The 18904-nt window shown below is 46.2% G+C and overlaps 1 protein-coding gene across 1 annotated transcript in view; it reads left to right on the top strand.

Annotated features, from left to right (window-relative positions):
- Positions 1-6159: 6159 nt before the first annotated feature.
- Positions 6160-18904, top strand: part of trap1 (TNF receptor-associated protein 1) — a 45358-nt gene continuing 32613 nt past the window's right edge. Inside the window, exon 1 of the mRNA XM_068056669.1 lies at positions 6160-6313. Coding sequence (XP_067912770.1) covers positions 6193-6313 — 121 coding nt within the window. The 5' untranslated portion in view covers positions 6160-6192. The remainder of the gene's footprint in view (positions 6314-18904) is intronic.

The following is an 18904-nucleotide window of genomic DNA, read 5'->3' on the forward strand; positions in this document are numbered from 1 at the left end:
TACTGAAGACCTGTGCTCCAGAACTTGCCGCACCCCTAGCCAAGCTGTTCCAGTACAGCTACAACACTGGCATCTACCCTGCAATATGGAAAATTGCCCAGGTATGTCCTGTACACAAAAAGCAGGACAAATCCAACCCGGCCAATTACTGCCCCATCAGCCTACTCTCAATCATCAGTAAAGTGATGGAAGGTGTCATCAACAGTGCCATCAAGCAGCAGTTGCTTAGCAATAACCTGCTCAGTGACGCTCAGTTTGAGTTCTGCCATGGCCACTCAGCTCTTGACCTCATTACAGCCTTGGTCCAAATGTGGACAAAAGAGCTGAACTCAAGAGGTGAGGTGAGAGTGACTGCCCTTGATATCAAGGCAGCATTTGACCGAGTATGGCATCAAGGAGCCCTAGCAAAACTGAGGTCAATGGGAATCAGGGGGAAAACCTCCGCTGGCTGGAGTCATACCTAGCGCAAAGAAAGATGGTTGTGGTTGTTGGAGGTCAATCATCTCAGCTCCAGGACATCACTGCAGGAGTTCCTCAAAGTAGTGTCCTAGGCCCAACCATCTTCAGCTGCTTCATCAATGACCTTCCTTCAATCATAAGGTCAGAAGTAGGGATGTTCGCTGATGATTGCACAATGTTCAGCACCATTCGTGACTCCTCAGATACAGAAGCAGTCCATGTAGAAATGCAGCAAGACCTGGACAATATCCAGGCTTGGGCTGATAAGTGGCAAGTAACATCCGCGCCACACAAGTGCCAGGCAATGACCATCTCCAACAAGCGAGAATCTAACTATCTCCCCTTGACATTCAACGGCATTACCATCGCTGAATCCCCCACTATCAATATCCTAGGGGCTACCATTGACCAGAAACTGAACTGAAGTAGCCATATAAATACCGTGGCTACAAGAGCAGGTCAGAGGCTAGGAATCCTGAGGCGAGTAACTCACCTCCTGACTCCCCAAAGCCTGTCCACCATCTACAAGGCACAAGTCAGAAGTGTGATGGAATACTCTCCACTTGCCTGGATGGGTGCAGCTCCAACAACACGCAAGAAGCTCGACACCATCCAGGACAAAGCTGCCCGCTTGATTGGCACCCCATCTACAAACATTCACTCCCTCCACCACAGACGCACAGTGGCAGCAGTGTGTACCATCTACAAGATGCACTGCAGCAATGCACCAAGGCTCTTTAGACAGCACCTTCCAAACCCGCGACCTCTACCAACTAGAAGGACAAGGGCAGCACATACATGGGAACACCACCACCTGCAAGTTACCCTCCAAGTCACACACCATCCTGACTTGGAACTATATCGCTGTTCCTTCACTGTCGCGTGGTCAAAATCCTTGAACTCCCTTCCTAACAGCACTGTGGGTATACCTACCCCACATGGACTGCAGCGGTTCAAGAAGGCAGCTCACCACCACCTTCTCAAGGGCAATTAGAGATGGGCAATAAATGCTGGCCTGGCCAGTGACACCCACATTCCATGAATGAATATAAAGAAAAGAAAAATGCACTTGGACCCCAAATCCCTCTGCATCTCAGAGCTCTGCAATCTCTCACTATTTAGAGAATATGCTTTTTTATTCTTTTGCCAAAATGGGCAGCACAGTGGAGCAGTGGTTAGCACCGCATCCTCACAGCTCCAGCGACCCAGGTTCAATTCTGGGTACTGCCTGTGCGGAGTTTGCAAATTCTCCCTGTGACCGCGTGGGTTTCCACCGGGTGCCCCGGTTTCCTCCCACAGCCAAAGACTTGCAGGTTGATAGGTAAATTGGCCATTGTAAATTGTCCCTAGTGTAGGTAGGTGGTAGGAGAATGGTGGGGATGTGGTAGGGAATATGGGATTAATTTAGGATTAGTATAAATGGGTGGTGTTGGTCGGCACAGACTTGGTGGGCTGAAGGGCCTCTTTCAGTGCTGTATCTCTATGACTATGAAAATGGACAATTTCCCACTTTCCCACATTATACTCCATTTGCCAGGTCTTTGCCCACTCACTTAATCTAGCTATATCCCTTTGTAGCCTCCTTAGGTTCCTTCCTATCTTTGTGTCATCAGCAAATTTAGCAACCATACCTTCGGTCCCTTCATCGAAGTCATTTATATAAATTGTAAAAAGTTGAGGCCCCAGCACAGATCCCTGTGGCACCCCACTCGTTACACCTTGCCATCAGAATATGACCCATTTATGCCTACTCTGTTTCCTGTTAGCTAGCCAATCTTCTATCCATGCCAATATGTTATCCTCTACACCACTACACCATAATCTTTTATTTTCTGCAATAACTTTTGATGTGGAACCTTACCAAATGCCTTCTGGATATCTAAGTACAATACATCCACCGGTTCCCTTTATCCACAACACATGTAACTCCCTCAAAGAACTCCAACAAATTGGTTAAACATGATTTCCCTTTCACAAAACCAGGTTGGCTCTGCCCTATTACCTTGAATTTTCTAAGTGCCCTGCTATAACATCTTTAATAATAGCTTCTAATATTTTCCCTAAGACAAATGTTAAGCTAACTGGCCTGTAGTTTCCTGCTTTCTGTCACTCTCCCTTTTTGAATAAAGGAGTTACATTCGCTATTTTCCAATCTGACAGAACCTTCCCCGAATCTAGGGAATTTTGGAAAATTAAAACTAACACATCAACGATCTCACTAGCCACTTCTTTTAACACACAAGAATGAAGTCCATCAGGACCCGGGAACTTGTCAGCCCGCAGCTCCAACAATTTGTTCAGTACCACTTCCCTGGTGATTGTAATTTTCTTGAGTTCCTCCCTCCCTTCCAGTTCCTGACTAATTCTGGGATGTTACTTGTATCCTCAATAGTGAAGACCGATGCAAGATATCTGTTCAATTCATCTGCCATCTCTTTATTATCCATTATTAATTCCCAAGATTCACTTTCTATAGGACCAACACTCACTTTGTTAACTCTTTTCTTTTTAAAATATCTACAGAACCATTTACTATCTGTCTTTATATTTCTAGCTAGCTTTCTCTCGTACTCTAATTATAACTTCCTTATCAATCTTTTCGTCATTCTTTGCTATTTTATACGTTCTGTCCAATCTTCTGACCTGCCTCCCATCTTTGCGCAATTATATACTTTTTCTTTAAGTTTGATACTATCTTTAACTGTTTTAGTTAACCACGGATGGCGGGTCCCACCCTTAGTATTTTTCTTTCTCATTGAAATGTATCTATTCTGTGTATTCTAAAATATCCCCTTAAATGGGCAAACAGCCACAATACCGTGTGACGCAGATGATGAGGCTGTTAATGGATCGATGTGGAAATGATCCCAGGTCTCCGGGTCCAAGGACATTCTGTACCATTGAATTACTCAATTGAGGAGAGATAGGGTGAGGCTAAAATATTGACAGGTGCTTTGAAGCTTTAAACTCAGTCTTATTCACAAACATTTGGACCAATTGAACTTGGTGTTTTATAGCAGAGTTTTGGATGTGCCAGAGTTTATGGAGGGCTGAAGATTTTTTTTTTATTTCCAAAATATACTTTATTCATAAAAATCTGTAAAAATTACATTCCCAAACAGTTTAAAACAGCATCAAGTCAAAAAATACAAACAGTGCAAAGATGATCAGTTTCCTTCTATACTATCATGAGTTGCCTCACAACCCTTCCATTTCATTGTCATGCCATTAACATTTTACATTTTACAGCAAAACAAAATTTTCCCGATACTGTTCGAGGGGTTTCCCATGGATCCAGCCCCTCAGTTCAGATTGGTGGGGGGACCTTACACTGTGGTCTTTCCCCATTGAGCCTTTGCTGCGGCTGCCCCAAGCTTTAGTGCGTCCCTCAGCACGTAGTCCTGGACCTTGGAATGTGCCAGTCTGCAACATTCGGTGGTGGACAACTCTTTCCGCTGGAAGACCAGCAAGTTTCGGGCAGACCAAAGGGCGTCTTTCACCGAATTGATAGTCCTCCAGCAGCAGTTGATGTTTGTTTCGGTGTGCGTCCCTGGGAACAGCCCGTAGAACACAGACTCCTGTGTTACAGAGCTGCTTGGGATGAACCTTGACAAAAACCACTGCATCTCTTTCCACACCTGCTTTGCAAAGACACATTCCAGGAGGAGGTGGGCGACCGTCTCTTCCCCACCACAGCCACTGCGGGGGCATTGTGCAGAGGGGGCGAGACTTCGGGTGTGCATGAAGGATCTGACGGGGAGGGCCCTTCTCACCACCAGCCAAGCTACGTCTTGGTGCTTGTTTGAAAGTTCTGGTGATGAGGCATTCCGCCAAATGACTTTGGCGGTCTGCTCAGGGAACCATCCGACAGGATCCACCGTCTCTTTTTCACGTAGGGCCTTGAGGACATTCCGTGCAGACCACTGCCTGCTGGACCGGTGGTCAAAGGTGTTTTCCCGCAGAAACTGCTCCATGAAGGATAGGTGGTACGGCACGGTCCAACTGCATGGAGCGTTCCATGGCAATGTGACCACGCCCATCCTTCGCAACACCGGGGACAGATAGAACCTCAGCACGTAGTGACACTTGGAGTTTGCGTACTGGAGGTCTACACACAGCTTGATGCAGCCGCACACCAAGGTGGTCATCAGAATGAGGGCCACGTTGGGTACATTTTTCCCGCCCTTATCCAGAGGTTTGAACATTGTGTCCCTCCGGACCTGGTCCATTTTAGATCCCCAGATGAAGCGGAAAATGGCTTGGGTGACCGCCACCGCGCAGGAGTGGGGTATGGGCCAGACCTGCGCCATGTACAGCAACAACGTGAGCGCCTCCAACCTGATGACCAGGTTCTTACCCACAATGGAGAGAGATCGCTGCCCCCACATGCCCAACTTTTGTTGTACCTTGGCTACTCGCTCCTCCCAGGTTTTGGTGCACGCCCCGGCCCTTCCAAACCATATCCCAGCACCTTCAGGTAATCTGACTTGACGGTGAAGGGGACAAAGGATCGGTCAGCCCAGTTCCCAAAGAACATGGCCTCGCTCTTGCTGTGGTTAACTTTGGCCCCCGAGGCCAGTTCGAACTGGTCACAGATGCTCATCAGTCTGCGCACGGACAGCAGATCCGAGCAGAAGACAGTGACGTCATCCATGTACAGGGAGTTTTTAACCTGAGTGCCTCCGCTGCCTGGGATTGTCACCCTCTTATGCTCACATCCTTCCTAATAGACTCCAGGAGTGCTGTATTGTGAGAAGTGCAGTCTTTCCGATGGGGCATTGAGTCAAAATCCCATTTGTCCTGTCAGGTGATTGTATCATGAGATAAGTATCTGAAGAGAGGTAGTGACTGCTCGGTGTACAGCCAACATCCCCTCTCGTTCCATATCAAGAGAAACAGATTTACCCATTCATTCATGTCAATGTTGGCTGTGGGCTCTTGCTATGTGTACAATGTCTTATATGTTTGCATACAAAATAATAACCTAGCCAATTATCCCTCATCCAGCATTCCTAAAGCAGATTATCTGGTCACTATTGCATTGCTGTTTGTTGTGCACAAATTTGGCTGCCGTGTGCACTGTAAAGAGCTTTGGGATGTCCTGAGGTTGTGAAAAATATCACAGAAATGCAAGTTTTTTTTTCCCAACAGTGGCTGCTCACCAAAAGGAATTCATTGCTTAAAGCATAATTTGAAATGTGTGAGAAAGGGGACACAAAAATGATTATTTGTGATTAAAGTTAGTTATTTTTTTCTTAAAGTCTATAAAGGACTGTTGGCCAAGCTTTTAAAATAACCGTTACTGCTTTTCTAACCTTTACCTTGGTTCAGGTTTATGAGTAGTTTGATCAAATCTTCCCGCATCCACCTCTTAAAAATATTTTGACAGTTTTCCTCATTAAAAATATAGAAAAAGGAGGATTTGTGTTGAATGTTTTTGCAGCTTAGTGACCTTGCGGATTCAGTGATAATAAATCTCAGTGACTCAGCTCTTTTCCTTTAGGTGAATTAAACCTTGAAGAAATGTTTTAGAAATTAAAATACTGAAAATAAAAAACAGTTCATTATAAAATGCGGGCTCAGGACCTTCACTGCAGGTTTCTTTATAATTTCTCCTCCGATTAAATTAACTTTTTCATGTCAGGTTTCCAATCAGGCGCGGAGCGGGACAGCCGGAACCGCGCCGCAGCCCAAGGAGGACCCCGTCTCCCTGACGTCACAGGCGCGACGAGCATGGCGCTGATGTTAGGAGGTCGCGGCTTCTCCGTCCTCCGGGCGGTGCAGCGGGCCCGGCGCTCACCCCGGGCCCAGGACCTGGCTCTCGAGCGGGGGTTGTGGAGCAACGCGGCACCGGGTGAGAGGGTGTGGGGGAGGAGATGCTGGGAAGGGGAGCGAGCAATAGGCGCTGAGTTAAACCTGCATTCGGAGCCGGAGGAGACCATTCGGCCCCTCGAACCTGAACAGCCATTCAGTAAAATCATGGCTGATCTGATTTTTAGCCTCAACTACTTTTCTGTCTACCCCCTATAATCATTGACTCCCTTGGCAATCGAGAATCTAGCTAACTCAGCCTTAAAAATATTCAATGACCCAGCCTCCACTGCTCTTTAGGGAAGAGTATTCCACAGACTAATGACCCTCCGAGAAAAAAACATCTCCTAAACTCTGTCTTAAATGAGAGAGCCCTTATTTTTAAACTGTGTCCCCTGGTTCTAGACTCCCCCATAAGGGGAAACATCCTCTCAGCATCCACCCTGTCAAGACCCCTCAGGATTTTGGATGTTTCAATAAGATCACCTCTCATTCTTCTAAACCCCAGTGGATACTGACCCAACCTGTCCATCCTTTCCTCATAAGATAACCCTTTCATCCCAGGAATCAGTCGAGTGAATCTTCTCTGCACCATTAAAGCAATTAAATCCTTTCTTAAGTAAGGAAACCAAAACTGTACAAAGTACTCCAGATGTGGTCTCAACAACGCTCTGTATAACTATAGCAAAACTTCCCCACTTTTATATTCCATTCCCCTTGCAATAAATGATAACATTCAATTTGCCTTCCTAATCACTTGCTGTACCTGTATGCTAACTTTTTGTGATTCATGCACCAGGACTCCCAGATCCCTCTGTACAGCAGACTTCTGGAATATGTCTCCATTTAAACAATATTCTGCTTTTCTGTTCTTCCTGCCAAAGTGGACAATTTCACATTTTCCCACATTATACTCCATTTGCCAAATTTCTGGCCACTCACTCAACCTATCAATATCCCTTCACAAACTCTTTATGCCCTCTTTACAATTTACTCTCCTACCTATCTCTGTGTCATCAGGGAATTTAGCAACCATACATCAGTCCCTTCATTTAAGTCAATGATGTAGATTGTAAATAGTTGAGGCCCAGCACTGATCTCTGTGGCACTCCACTAATTACAGCTTGCCAACCTGAAAATGCTCCATTTATTCTTACTCTCTGTTTTCTGTTACCTAACCAATCCTTTATCCATGTTACCCCCACACCATGAGCTCTTATTTTGTGTAGTAACCTTTGATGTGACACCTTATTAGAAATCCAAGTACACCACATCTACAGGTTCCCCTTTACCCACCTTGCCTGTTACTTCCTCAAAGAACTCTAATAAATTAGTCAGGCATGATTTCCCTGTCACAAAACCATGTTGACTGTGCCTGATCACATTAAGAGTTTCTAAGTGCCTTGCTATAACCACTTTAATAGATTCTAGCATTTTTCCTATGACAGATGTTAGGCTAACTGGCCTGTAGTTTCCTGCTTTCTGTTCCCTCTTTTCTTGAATAGAGGAGTTACATTTGCTATTTTCCAATCTGATGGGACCTTTCCAGAATTTAGGGAATTGTGGAAAATTACAACCAATGCATTTACTATCTTAGGAGCTATTTATTTTAAGACCCTAAGATGCAGGCCATCAGGTCCTGGGGACTTGTTAGCCTTTAGTTCTAATAGTTTTCTCAGTACCCTTTCCCTTATGATTGTAATTTCTAGGTTGTTACTTGTGTCTTCTACAGTGAAGACAGACACAAAATATCTGTTCAACGCTTTTGCCATTTCCTTATTTCCCATTATTAATTCCCCAGTCACACTCTAGAGGACCAACTAAATGGGGGCAAGGGATCAAGGGAGGGAGAATGTGATAATTTAGAGAGAGAGGAGAAAGCAACGTGGTAGTAAGAATTAGAATTAGAATATTACAGCGCAGTACAGGCCCTTCGGCCCTCGATGTTGCGCCGATCATCTGACCTACACTATTCCATTTACATCCATATGTCTATCCAATGACCACTTAAATGCCCTTAAAGTTGGCGAGTCTACTACTGTTGCAGGCAGGGCGTTCCACGCCCCTACTACTCTCTGCGTAAAGAAACTACCTCTGACATCTGTCCTATATCTTTCACCCCTCAACTTAAAGCTATGTCCCCTCGTGTTTGCCATCCTCATCCGAGGAAAAAGACTCTCACTATCCACCCTATCTAACCCTCTGATTATCTTGTATGTCTCTATTAAGTCACCTCTCCTCCTCCTTCTCTCTAACGAAAACAACCCCAAGTCCCTCAGCCTTTCCTCGTAAGACCTTCCTTCCATACCAGGCAACATCCTAGTAAATCTCCTCTGCACCCTTTCCAAAGCTTCGACATCCTTCCTATAATGCGGTGACCAGAACTGCACGCAATACTCCAGGTGCGGCCTCACCAGAGTTTTGTACAGCTGCATCATGACCCCGTGGCTCTGAAACTCGATCCCCCTACTAATAAAGGCTAACACACCATATGCCTTCTTAACAGCCCTATTAACCTGGGTAGCAACTTTCAGGGATTTATGTACCTGGATACCAAGATCTCTCTGCTCATCTACACTACCAAGAATCTTCCCATTAGCCCAGTACTCTGCATTCCTGTTACTCCTTCCAAAGTGAATCACCTCACACTTCTCCGCATTAAACTCCATTTGCCATCTCTCAGCCCAGCTCTGCAGCCTATCTATGTCCCTCTGTACCCTACAACACCCTTCGACACTATCCACAACTCCACCGACCTTCGTGTCATCCGCAAATTTACTAACCCACCCTTCTACACCCTCATCCAGGTCGTTTATAAAAATGACAAACAGCAGTGGCCCCAAAACAGAACCTTGCGGTACACCACTAGTAACTAAACTCCAGGATGAACATTTGCCATCAACCACCACCCTCTGTCTTCTTTCAGCTAGCCAATTTCTGATCCAAAGCTCTAAATCACCTTCAACCCCATACTTGCGTATTTTCTGCAATAGCCTACCGTGGGGAACCTTATCAAACGCCTTACTGAAATCCATATATACCACATCCACGGCTTTACCCTCATCCACCTGTTTGGTCACCTTCTCGAAAAACTCAATAAGGTTTGTGAGGCACGACCTACCTTTCACAAAACCGTGCTGACTATCGCAAATGAACTTATTCTTTTCAAGATGATTATAAATCCTGTCTCTTATAACCTTTTCCAACATTTTACCCACAACCGAAGTAAGGCTCACAGGTCTATAATTACCAGGGCTGTCTCTACTCCCCTTCTTGAACAAGGGGACAACATTTGCTATCCTCCAGTCCTCCGGCACTACTCCTGTCGACAATGACGACTTGAAGATCAACAACAACGGCTCTGCAATCTCCTCCCTGGCTTCCCAGAGAATCCTAGGATAAATCCCATCTGGCCCAGGGGACTTATCTATTTTCACTCTTTCCAAAATTGCTAACACCTCCTCCTTGTGAATCTCAATCCCATCTAGCCTAGTAGGCTGTATCTCAGTAATCTCCTCGGCAACATTTTCTTTCTCTACTGTAAATACTGACGAAAAATATTCATTTAACGCTTCCCCTATCTCCTCTGATTCCGCACACAACTTCCCTTGATTGGCCCTGTTCTAACTCTTATCATTCGTTTATTCCTGATATACCTATAGAAAGCCTTAGGGTTTTCTTTGATCCTATCCGCCAATGACTTCTCGTGTCCTCTCCTTGCTCTTCTTAGCCCTCCCTTTAGATCCTTCCTGGCTAGCTTGTAACTCTCAAGCGCCCTAACTGAGCCTTCACGTCTCATCCTAACATAAGCCGCCCTCTTCCTCTTGACAAGCGCTTCAACTTCTTGAGTAAACCACGGCTCCCTTGCTCGACAACTTCCTCCCTGCCTGACAGGTACATACTTATCAAGGACACGCATTAGCTGCTCCTTGAATAAGCTCCACATTTCGTTTGTGCCCATCCCCTGCAGTTTCCTTCCCCATCCTACACATCCTAAATCTTGCCTAATCGCGTCATAATTTCCTTTCCCCCAGCTATAATTCTTGCCCTGCGGTATATACCTGTCCCTGCCCATCGCTAAGGTAAACCTAACCGAATTGTGATCACTATCGCCAAAGTGCTCACCTACATCTAAGTCGAACACCTGGCCGGGTTCATTACCCAGTACCAAATCCAATGTGGCATCGCCCCTGGTTGGCCTGTCCACATACTGTGTCAGAAAACCCTCCTGCACACACTGGACAAAAACAGACCCATCTAAAGTACTCGAACTATAGTATTTCCAGTCAATATTTGGAAAGTTAAAGTCCCCCATAACCACTACCCTGTTACTCTCGCTCCTGTCGAGAATCATCTTCGCTATCCTTTCCTCTACATCTCTGGAACTATTCGGAGGTCTATAGAAAACTCCCAACAGGGTGACCTCTCCTCTCCTGTTTCTAACCTCGGCCCATACTACCTCAGTAGACGAGTCCTCAAACGTCCTTTCTGCCGCAGTAATACTTTCCTTGATTAACAATGCCACACCCCCCCCTCTTTTACCCTCTTCTCTGTTCTTTCTGAAACATCTAAATCCCGGAACCTGCAACATCCATTCCTGCCCCTGCTCTACCCATGTCTCCGAAATGGCCACAACATCAGGATCCCAGGTACCAACCTATGCTGCAAGCTCACCCACCTTATTCCGGATGCTCCTGGCGTTGAAGTAGACACACTTTAAACCAAGTTCTTGCTTGCCAGTGCCCTCTTGCGTCCCTGTAACCTTATCCCCTACCTCACTACTCTCAACAGCCTGTACACTGGCACTGCAATTTAGGTTCCCATTCCCCTGCTGATTTAGTTTAAACCCCCCCGAAGAGCACTAACAAATCTCCCCCCCAGGATATTGGTACCCCTCTGGTTCAGGTGAAGACCATCCTGTTTGTAGAGGTCCCACCTACCCCAGAAAGAGCCCCAATTATCCAGGAAACCAAAACCCTCCCTCCTACACCATCCCTGCAGCCACGTGTTCAACTCCTCTCTCTCCCTATTCCTCTCTTCGCTAGCACGTGGCACAGGCAACAACCCAGAGATAACAACTCTGGTTGTTCTCGCTCTAAGCTTCCACCCTAGCTCCCTGAATTTCTGCCTTAAATCCCCATCTCTCTTCCTACCTATGTCGTTGGTGCCTATGTGGACCACGACTTGGGGGTGCTCCCCCTCCCCCTTAAGGATCCCAAAAACACGATCGGAGACATCACGTACCCTGGCACCTGGGAGGCAACACACCAACCGTGAGTCTCTCTCGTTCCCACAGAACCTCCTATCTGTTCCCCTAACTATGGAGTCCCCAATGACTAATGCTCTGCTCCTCTTCCCTTTTCCCTTCTGAGCAACAGGGACAGACTCTGTGCCAGAGACCTGCACCCCATTGCTTACCCCTGGTAAGTCGTCCCCCCCAAACAGTATCCAAAACGGTATACCTGTTGTTGAGGGAAACGGCCACAGGGGATCCCTGCACTGCCTGCTGGTTCCCTTTCCTTCCCCTGACGGTAACCCATCTACCTACTTCTTTTACCTGAGGTGTGACTGCCTCCCTATAACTCCTGTCAATAATCCCCTCCGCCTCCCGAATGATCCGAAGTTCATCCAGCTCCAGCTCCAGTTCCCTAACGCGGTCTGCGAGGAGCTGGAGTTGGGTGCACTTCCCGCAGATGCAGTCAGCAGGGACACTCTTGGCGACCCCTACCTCCCACATTCTGCAGGAGGAACATACAACTGCCTTTACCTCCATTCCCACTATTCTAGATTCCCAATAAATCTACTGAAAAACCAAACGAAAAAAAAAAGTCAAAACTTGTTCGCTTAGCAATCCGACGGACTGAAGTTTTAAATAAAAAGCTTACCTTATCAACACCCTAGAGTCCTTTTTTTTTGGTTAGAGGAGGAGGGTGGGTGGGAGACACTACACGTGTAGTGTCTCGGGTACTGCCACTGCCCAAATAAATAGTTTTCCCCTACCCAGCAGTCCCCGGTCCTCCGAAACAAAAAAGGGATTAACTTGTAACTTACTGAAATTGACCGCTCAGCTGAAAGTCCGCTCCGCACCCCGTTCTATCAAGGCTGCTCCTCGCAAAAGACAAAGATTTTAAAACTGCCCAAATAAATAGTTTTCCCCTACCCAGCAGTCCCCGGTCCTCCGAAACAAAAAAGGGATTAACTTGTAACTTACTGAAATTGACCGCTCAGCTGAAAGTCCGCTCCGCACCCCGTTCTATCAAGGCTGCTCCTCGCAAAAGACAAAGATTTTAAAACTGCCCAAATAAATAGTTTTCCCCTACCCAGCAGTCCCCGGTCCTCCGAAACAAAAAAGGGATTAACTTGTAACTTACTGAAATTGACCGCTCAGCTGAAAGTCCGCTCCGCACCCCGTTCTATCAAGGCTGCTCCTCGCAAAAGACAAAGATTTTAAAACTGCCCAAATAAATAGTTTTCCCCTACCCAGCAGTCCCCGGTCCTCCGAAACAAAAAAGGGATTAACTTGTAACTTACTGAAATTGACCGCTCAGCTGAAAGTCCGCTCCGCACCCCGTTCTATCAAGGCTGCTCCTCGCAAAAGACAAAGATTTTAAAACTGCCCAAATAAATAGTTTTCCCCTACCCAGCAGTCCCCGGTCCTCCGAAACAAAAAAGGGATTAACTTGTAACTTACTGAAATTGACCGCTCAGCTGAAAGTCCGCTCCGCACCCCGTTCTATCAAGGCTGCTCCTCGCAAAAGACAAAGATTTTAAAACTGCCCAAATAAATAGTTTTCCCCTACCCAGCAGTCCCCGGTCCTCCGAAACAAAAAAGGGATTAACTTGTAACTTACTGAAATTGACCGCTCAGCTGAAAGTCCGCTCCGCACCCCGTTCTATCAAGGCTGCTCCTCGCAAAAGACAAAGATTTTAAAACTGCCCAAATAAATAGTTTTCCCCTACCCAGCAGTCCCCGGTCCTCCGAAACAAAAAAGGGATTAACTTGTAACTTACTGAAATTGACCGCTCAGCTGAAAGTCCGCTCCGCACCCCGTTCTATCAAGGCTGCTCCTCGCAAACGACAAAGATTTTAAAACTGCCCAAATAAATAGTTTTCCCCTACCCAGCAGTCCCCGGTCCTCCGAAACAAAAAAGGGATTAACTTGTAACTTACTGAAATTGACCGCTCAGCTGAAAGTCCGCTCCGCACCCCGTTCTATCAAGGCTGCTCCTCGCAAAAGACAAAGATTTTAAAACTGCCCAAATAAATAGTTTTCCCCTACCCAGCAGTCCCCGGTCCTCCGAAACAAAAAAGGGATTAACTTGTAACTTACTGAAATTGACCGCTCAGCTGAAAGTCCGCTCCGCACCCCGTTCTATCAAGGCTGCTCCTCGCAAAAGACAAAGATTTTAAAACTGCCCAAATAAATAGTTTTCCCCTACCCAGCAGTCCCCGGTCCTCCGAAACAAAAAAGGGATTAACTTGTAACTTACTGAAATTGACCGCTCAGCTGAAAGTCCGCTCCGCACCCCGTTCTATCAAGGCTGCTCCTCGCAAAAGACAAAGATTTTAAAACTGCCCAAATAAATAGTTTTCCCCGACCCAGCAGTCCCCGGTCCTCCGAAACAAAAAAGGGATTAACTTGTAACTTACTGAAATTGACCGCTCAGCTGAAAGTCCGCTCCGCACCCCGTTCTATCAAGGCTGCTCCTCGCAAAAGACAAAGATTTTAAAACTGCCCAAATAAATAGTTTTCCCCGACCCAGCAGTCCCCGGTCCTCCGAAACAAAAAAGGGATTAACTTGTAACTTACTGAAATTGACCGCTCAGCTGAAAGTCCGCTCCGCACCCCGTTCTATCAAGGCTGCTCCTCGCAAAAGACAAAGATTTTAAAACTGCCCAAATAAATAGTTTTCCCCTACCCAGCAGTCCCCGGTCCTCCGAAACAAAAAAGGGATTAACTTGTAACTTACTGAAATTGACCGCTCAGCTGAAAGTCCGCTCCGCACCCCGTTCTATCAAGGCTGCTCCTCGCAAAAGACAAAGATTTTAAAACTGCCCAAATAAATAGTTTTCCCCTACCCAGCAGTCCCCGGTCCTCCGAAACAAAAAAGGGATTAACTTGTAACTTACTGAAATTGACCGCTCAGCTGAAAGTCCGCTCCGCACCCCGTTCTATCAAGGCTGCTCCTCGCAAAAGACAAAGATTTTAAAACTGCCCAAATAAATAGTTTTCCCCTACCCAGCAGTCCCCGGTCCTCCGAAACAAAAAAGGGATTAACTTGTAACTTACTGAAATTGACCGCTCAGCTGAAAGTCCGCTCCGCACCCCGTTCTATCAAGGCTGCTCCTCGCAAAAGACAAAGATTTTAAAACTGCCCAAATAAATAGTTTTCCCCTACCCAGCAGTCCCCGGTCCTCCGAAACAAAAAAGGGATTAACTTGTAACTTACTGAAATTGACCGCTCAGCTGAAAGTCCGCTCCGCACCCCGTTCTATCAAGGCTGCTCCTCGCAAAAGACAAAGATTTTAAAACTGCCCAAATAAATAGTTTTCCCCTACCCAGCAGTCCCCGGTCCTCCGAAACAAAAAAGGGATTAACTTGTAACTTACTGAAATTGACCGCTCAGCTGAAAGTCCGCTCCGCACCCCGTTCTATCAAGGCTGCTCCTCGCAAAAGACAAAGATTTTAAAACTGCCCAAATAAATAGTTTTCCCCTACCCAGCAGTCCCCGGTCCTCCGAAACAAAAAAGGGATTAACTTGTAACTTACTGAAATTGACCGCTCAGCTGAAAGTCCGCTCCGCACCCCGTTCTATCAAGGCTGCTCCTCGCAAAAGACAAAGATTTTAAAACTGCCCAAATAAATAGTTTTCCCCTACCCAGCAGTCCCTGGTCCTCCGAAACAAAAAAGGGATTAACTTGTAACTTACTGAAATTGACCGCTCAGCTGAAAGTCCGCTCCGCACCCCGTTCTATCAAGGCTGCTCCTCGCAAAAGACAAAGATTTTAAAACTGCCCAAATAAATAGTTTTCCCCTACCCAGCAGTCCCCGGTCCTCCGAAACAAAAAAGGGATTAACTTGTAACTTACTGAAATTGACCGCTCAGCTGAAAGTCCGCTCCGCACCCCGTTCTATCAAGGCTGCTCCTCGCAAAAGTAAGGGAATTGATAATCTGAGTGTGGCAAGAAGGGAAGATTGGAGGGAAGCAAAACTGGTGAGAGAAAGTAGAAAAGTAGTAAGCAAAATTAGAAGCCAGATGAAGTGAAGGCAAGCATCAAATAGGATCAGAATGCAGAATAATGTTAAAAAGGCAAAGTTAAGGGCACTCTATCTGAATGCACACAGCATTCGTAACAAGATAGTTGATTTGAAGGCACAAATAGAGGTAAATGGGTATGGTTTAATTGCCATTACAGAGATGTGGTTACGGGGTTGTCCTCAGTACCTTGCTCTATGGCAGCGAGGCCTGGACAACGTATGTCAGCCAAGAGCAACGTCTCAATTCATTCCATCTTCGCTGCCTCCGGAGAATACTTGGCATCAGGTGGCAGGACCGTATCTCCAACACAGAAGTCCTCGAGGCGGCCAACATCCCCAGCTTATACACACTACTGAGTCAGCGGCGCTTGAGATGGCTTGGCCATGTGAGCCGCATGGAAGATGGCAGGATCCCCAAAGACACATTGTACAGCGAGCTCGCCACTGGTATCAGACCTACCGGCCGTCCATGTCTCCGCTTTAAAGACGTCTGCAAACGCGACATGAAATCCTGTGACATTGATCACAAGTCGTGGGAGTCAGTTGCCAGCGTTCGCCAGAGCTGGCGGGCAGCCATAAAGACGGGGCTAAAGTGTGGCGAGTCAAAGAGACTTAGTAGTTGACAGGAAAAAAGACAGAGGCGCAAGGGGAGAGCCAACTGTGTAACAGCCCTGACAAACAAATTTCTCTGCAGCACCTGTGGAAGAGCCTGTCACTCTAGAATTGGCCTTTATAGCCACTCCAGGCGCTGCTTCACAAACCACTGACCACCTCCAGGCGCTTATCCATTGTCTCTCGAGATAAGGAGGCCAAAGAAGACAGCGATGTGGTTATGGGGTGAACAAGACTGGGAACTGAGTATTCAAGAATATTCGTCATTTAGGAAGGATAGGCGGAGGGGAAAAGGAGGTGGAGTAGCGCTCTTAATAAGGGACAAGATCAGTGCGTTAGTGAAAGAGGATCTTGGGATCGCAAGTGCAAGATGTAGAATCAGTTTGGATGGAGCTAAGAAACAGCAAGGGCAGCAAACATTGGTGGGAGTTGTTTATAGGCCACCAAACAGTAGTCGTAATATTGGGCATGGTATAAATTAGGAAATTAGGGGTCTGTGTAACATGGGTAATATAGTAATAATGGGCAACTTCAATTTACATGTAGACTGGGTAAACCTAATCACTAATGCTGTGGAGCTTGAATTCCTGGAGTGTGTACGAGATGGGTTTCTGGAGCAGTACGTTAAAGAAGCAACGAAGGATCAGTCTATTTTAGATTTAATATTATATAATGAGAAAGGGCTTGCTGTAAAGGAGCCTTTGGTAAATACTGACCATAATATGATAGAATTTTACTTTAACTTTGAAAGTGTTTTATTAATTCTTGGGATGTGGGCGTCACTGGCCAGGCCAGCATTTATTGCCCATCCCCAATTGCCCTTGAGAAGGTGGTGGTGAGCTGCCTTCTTGAACCACTGCAATCCTTGGGGTGTAGGTACACCCACAGTGCTGTTAGGAAGGGAGTTCCAGGACTTTGACCCAGTGACAGTGAAGGAATGGCGATATAGTTCCAAGTCAGGATGGTGTGTGACTTGGAGGGGAACTTGCAGGTGGTGGTGTTCCCATGCATCTGCTGCCTTTGTCCTTCTAGGTGGTAGAGGTCGCGGGTTTGGAAGGTGCTGTTGAAGGAGCCTTGGTGAGTTGCTGCCATGCATCTTGTAGATGGTACACACTGCTGCCACTGTGCGTGAAGTGGAGTGAATGTTGAAGGTGGTGGATGGGGTATCAGTCAAGCAGGCTGTTTTGTCCTGGATGGTGTCGAGCTTCTTGGGTGTTGTTGGAGCTGCACCCATCCAGGCAAGTGTGGAGAGTATTTCATCATACTCCTGACTTGCGCCTTGTAGATGGTGGACAGGCTTTGGGGAGACAGGAGGTGAGTTACTTGCGACAGAATTCCTTTCCTCTGACCTGCTCTTGTAGCCATGGTATTTATGTGGCTGGCCCAGTTCAGTTTCTGGTCAATGGTAACCCCCAGTATGTCGATAGTGGGGTTTCAGCGATGATAATGCCATTGAATGTCAAGGGGAGATACTTAAATGGTGCGAATGTACCTGGACCACTTATCAGCCCAAGTCTCAATGTTGTCCAGGTCTTGCTGCAGTAATATAGTTCATTCTGAAACTAGGCTCTTAAACCTGAACAAAGGAAACTATGAAGGTATGAGGGGCAAGTTTGCTATAGTGGATTGGGAAAATACACTAAATGATTTGACAGTAGTTTAGAGATACAGCACTGAAACAGGCCCTTCGGCCCACCAAGTCTGTGCCGACCATTAACCATCCATTTATACTAATCCTACACTAATCCCATATTCCTACCACATCCCCACCTGTCCCTATATTTCCCTACCACCTGCCTACACTAGGGGCAATTTATAATGGCCAGTTTACCTATCAACCAGCAAGTCTTTGGCATGTGGGAGGAAACCGGAGCACCCGGAGGAAACCCACACAGACACAGGGAGAACTTGCAAACTCCACACAGGCAGTACCCAGTAGACAGGCATTGGTTAGTGTTTAAAGAAGTATTACATGGTCGACAACAAATATACATTCCTCTAAGGCACAAAAACCCAAAAGAAACGATGAATCAACCGTGGCTAACAAAAAAAGTTAACGATAGCATTAGATCAAAGGAAGTGACTGATAAGGTTGCCAGAAAAAGTGGTAAGTCCAAGGATTGGGAGCAATTTAGAATCCAGTAAAGGAGGACCAAGAAACTTATAAAGAAAGGGAAAAGAGAATGTGAATGCAAGCTAGCGAGAAACATAAAGGTGGAGTGTAAAAGCGTCTTTAGGTATGTGAAAAAGGAACTGATCAGCAGGACAAATGTGGGTCCATTGCAGGCAGAGACAGCAGAATTTATAATGGAGAATAGGGAAATGGTGGAGAAACTAAACAATTACTTTGTGTCTGTCTTCACTGAGGAAGATACAGAAAATCTCCCAGAAATACTAGGGAACCAAGGGACTTGTGAAAATGAGGAACTGAAAGAAATTTGTATCAATAAAGAGGTAGTACTCGAAGAATTAACTGGATTGAAGGTTGATGAATCCCCTGGACCAGATGAGCTACATCCCAGAGTATTGAAGGAGGAGGCTATAGAGATAGTGGATGCATTGATGGTTATCTTTCAAAATTCTATAGATTCTGGGAAAGTTCCTGCAGATTGGAAAGTAGCAAATGTAACTCCATTATTTCAGAAAGGAGGAAGAGAGAAAATGGGGAACTACTGACCTGTTAGTTTGACATCAGTAGTCATGTGTCACCTTTGGCATGTTTCCGGCAGTTCCTGCAGCCATACTGGTGCCAAACGTCGTGT

This window comes from Heterodontus francisci, chromosome 24 (assembly GCF_036365525.1).
Source record: "Heterodontus francisci isolate sHetFra1 chromosome 24, sHetFra1.hap1, whole genome shotgun sequence".
Lineage (NCBI taxonomy): Eukaryota > Metazoa > Chordata > Chondrichthyes > Heterodontiformes > Heterodontidae > Heterodontus > Heterodontus francisci.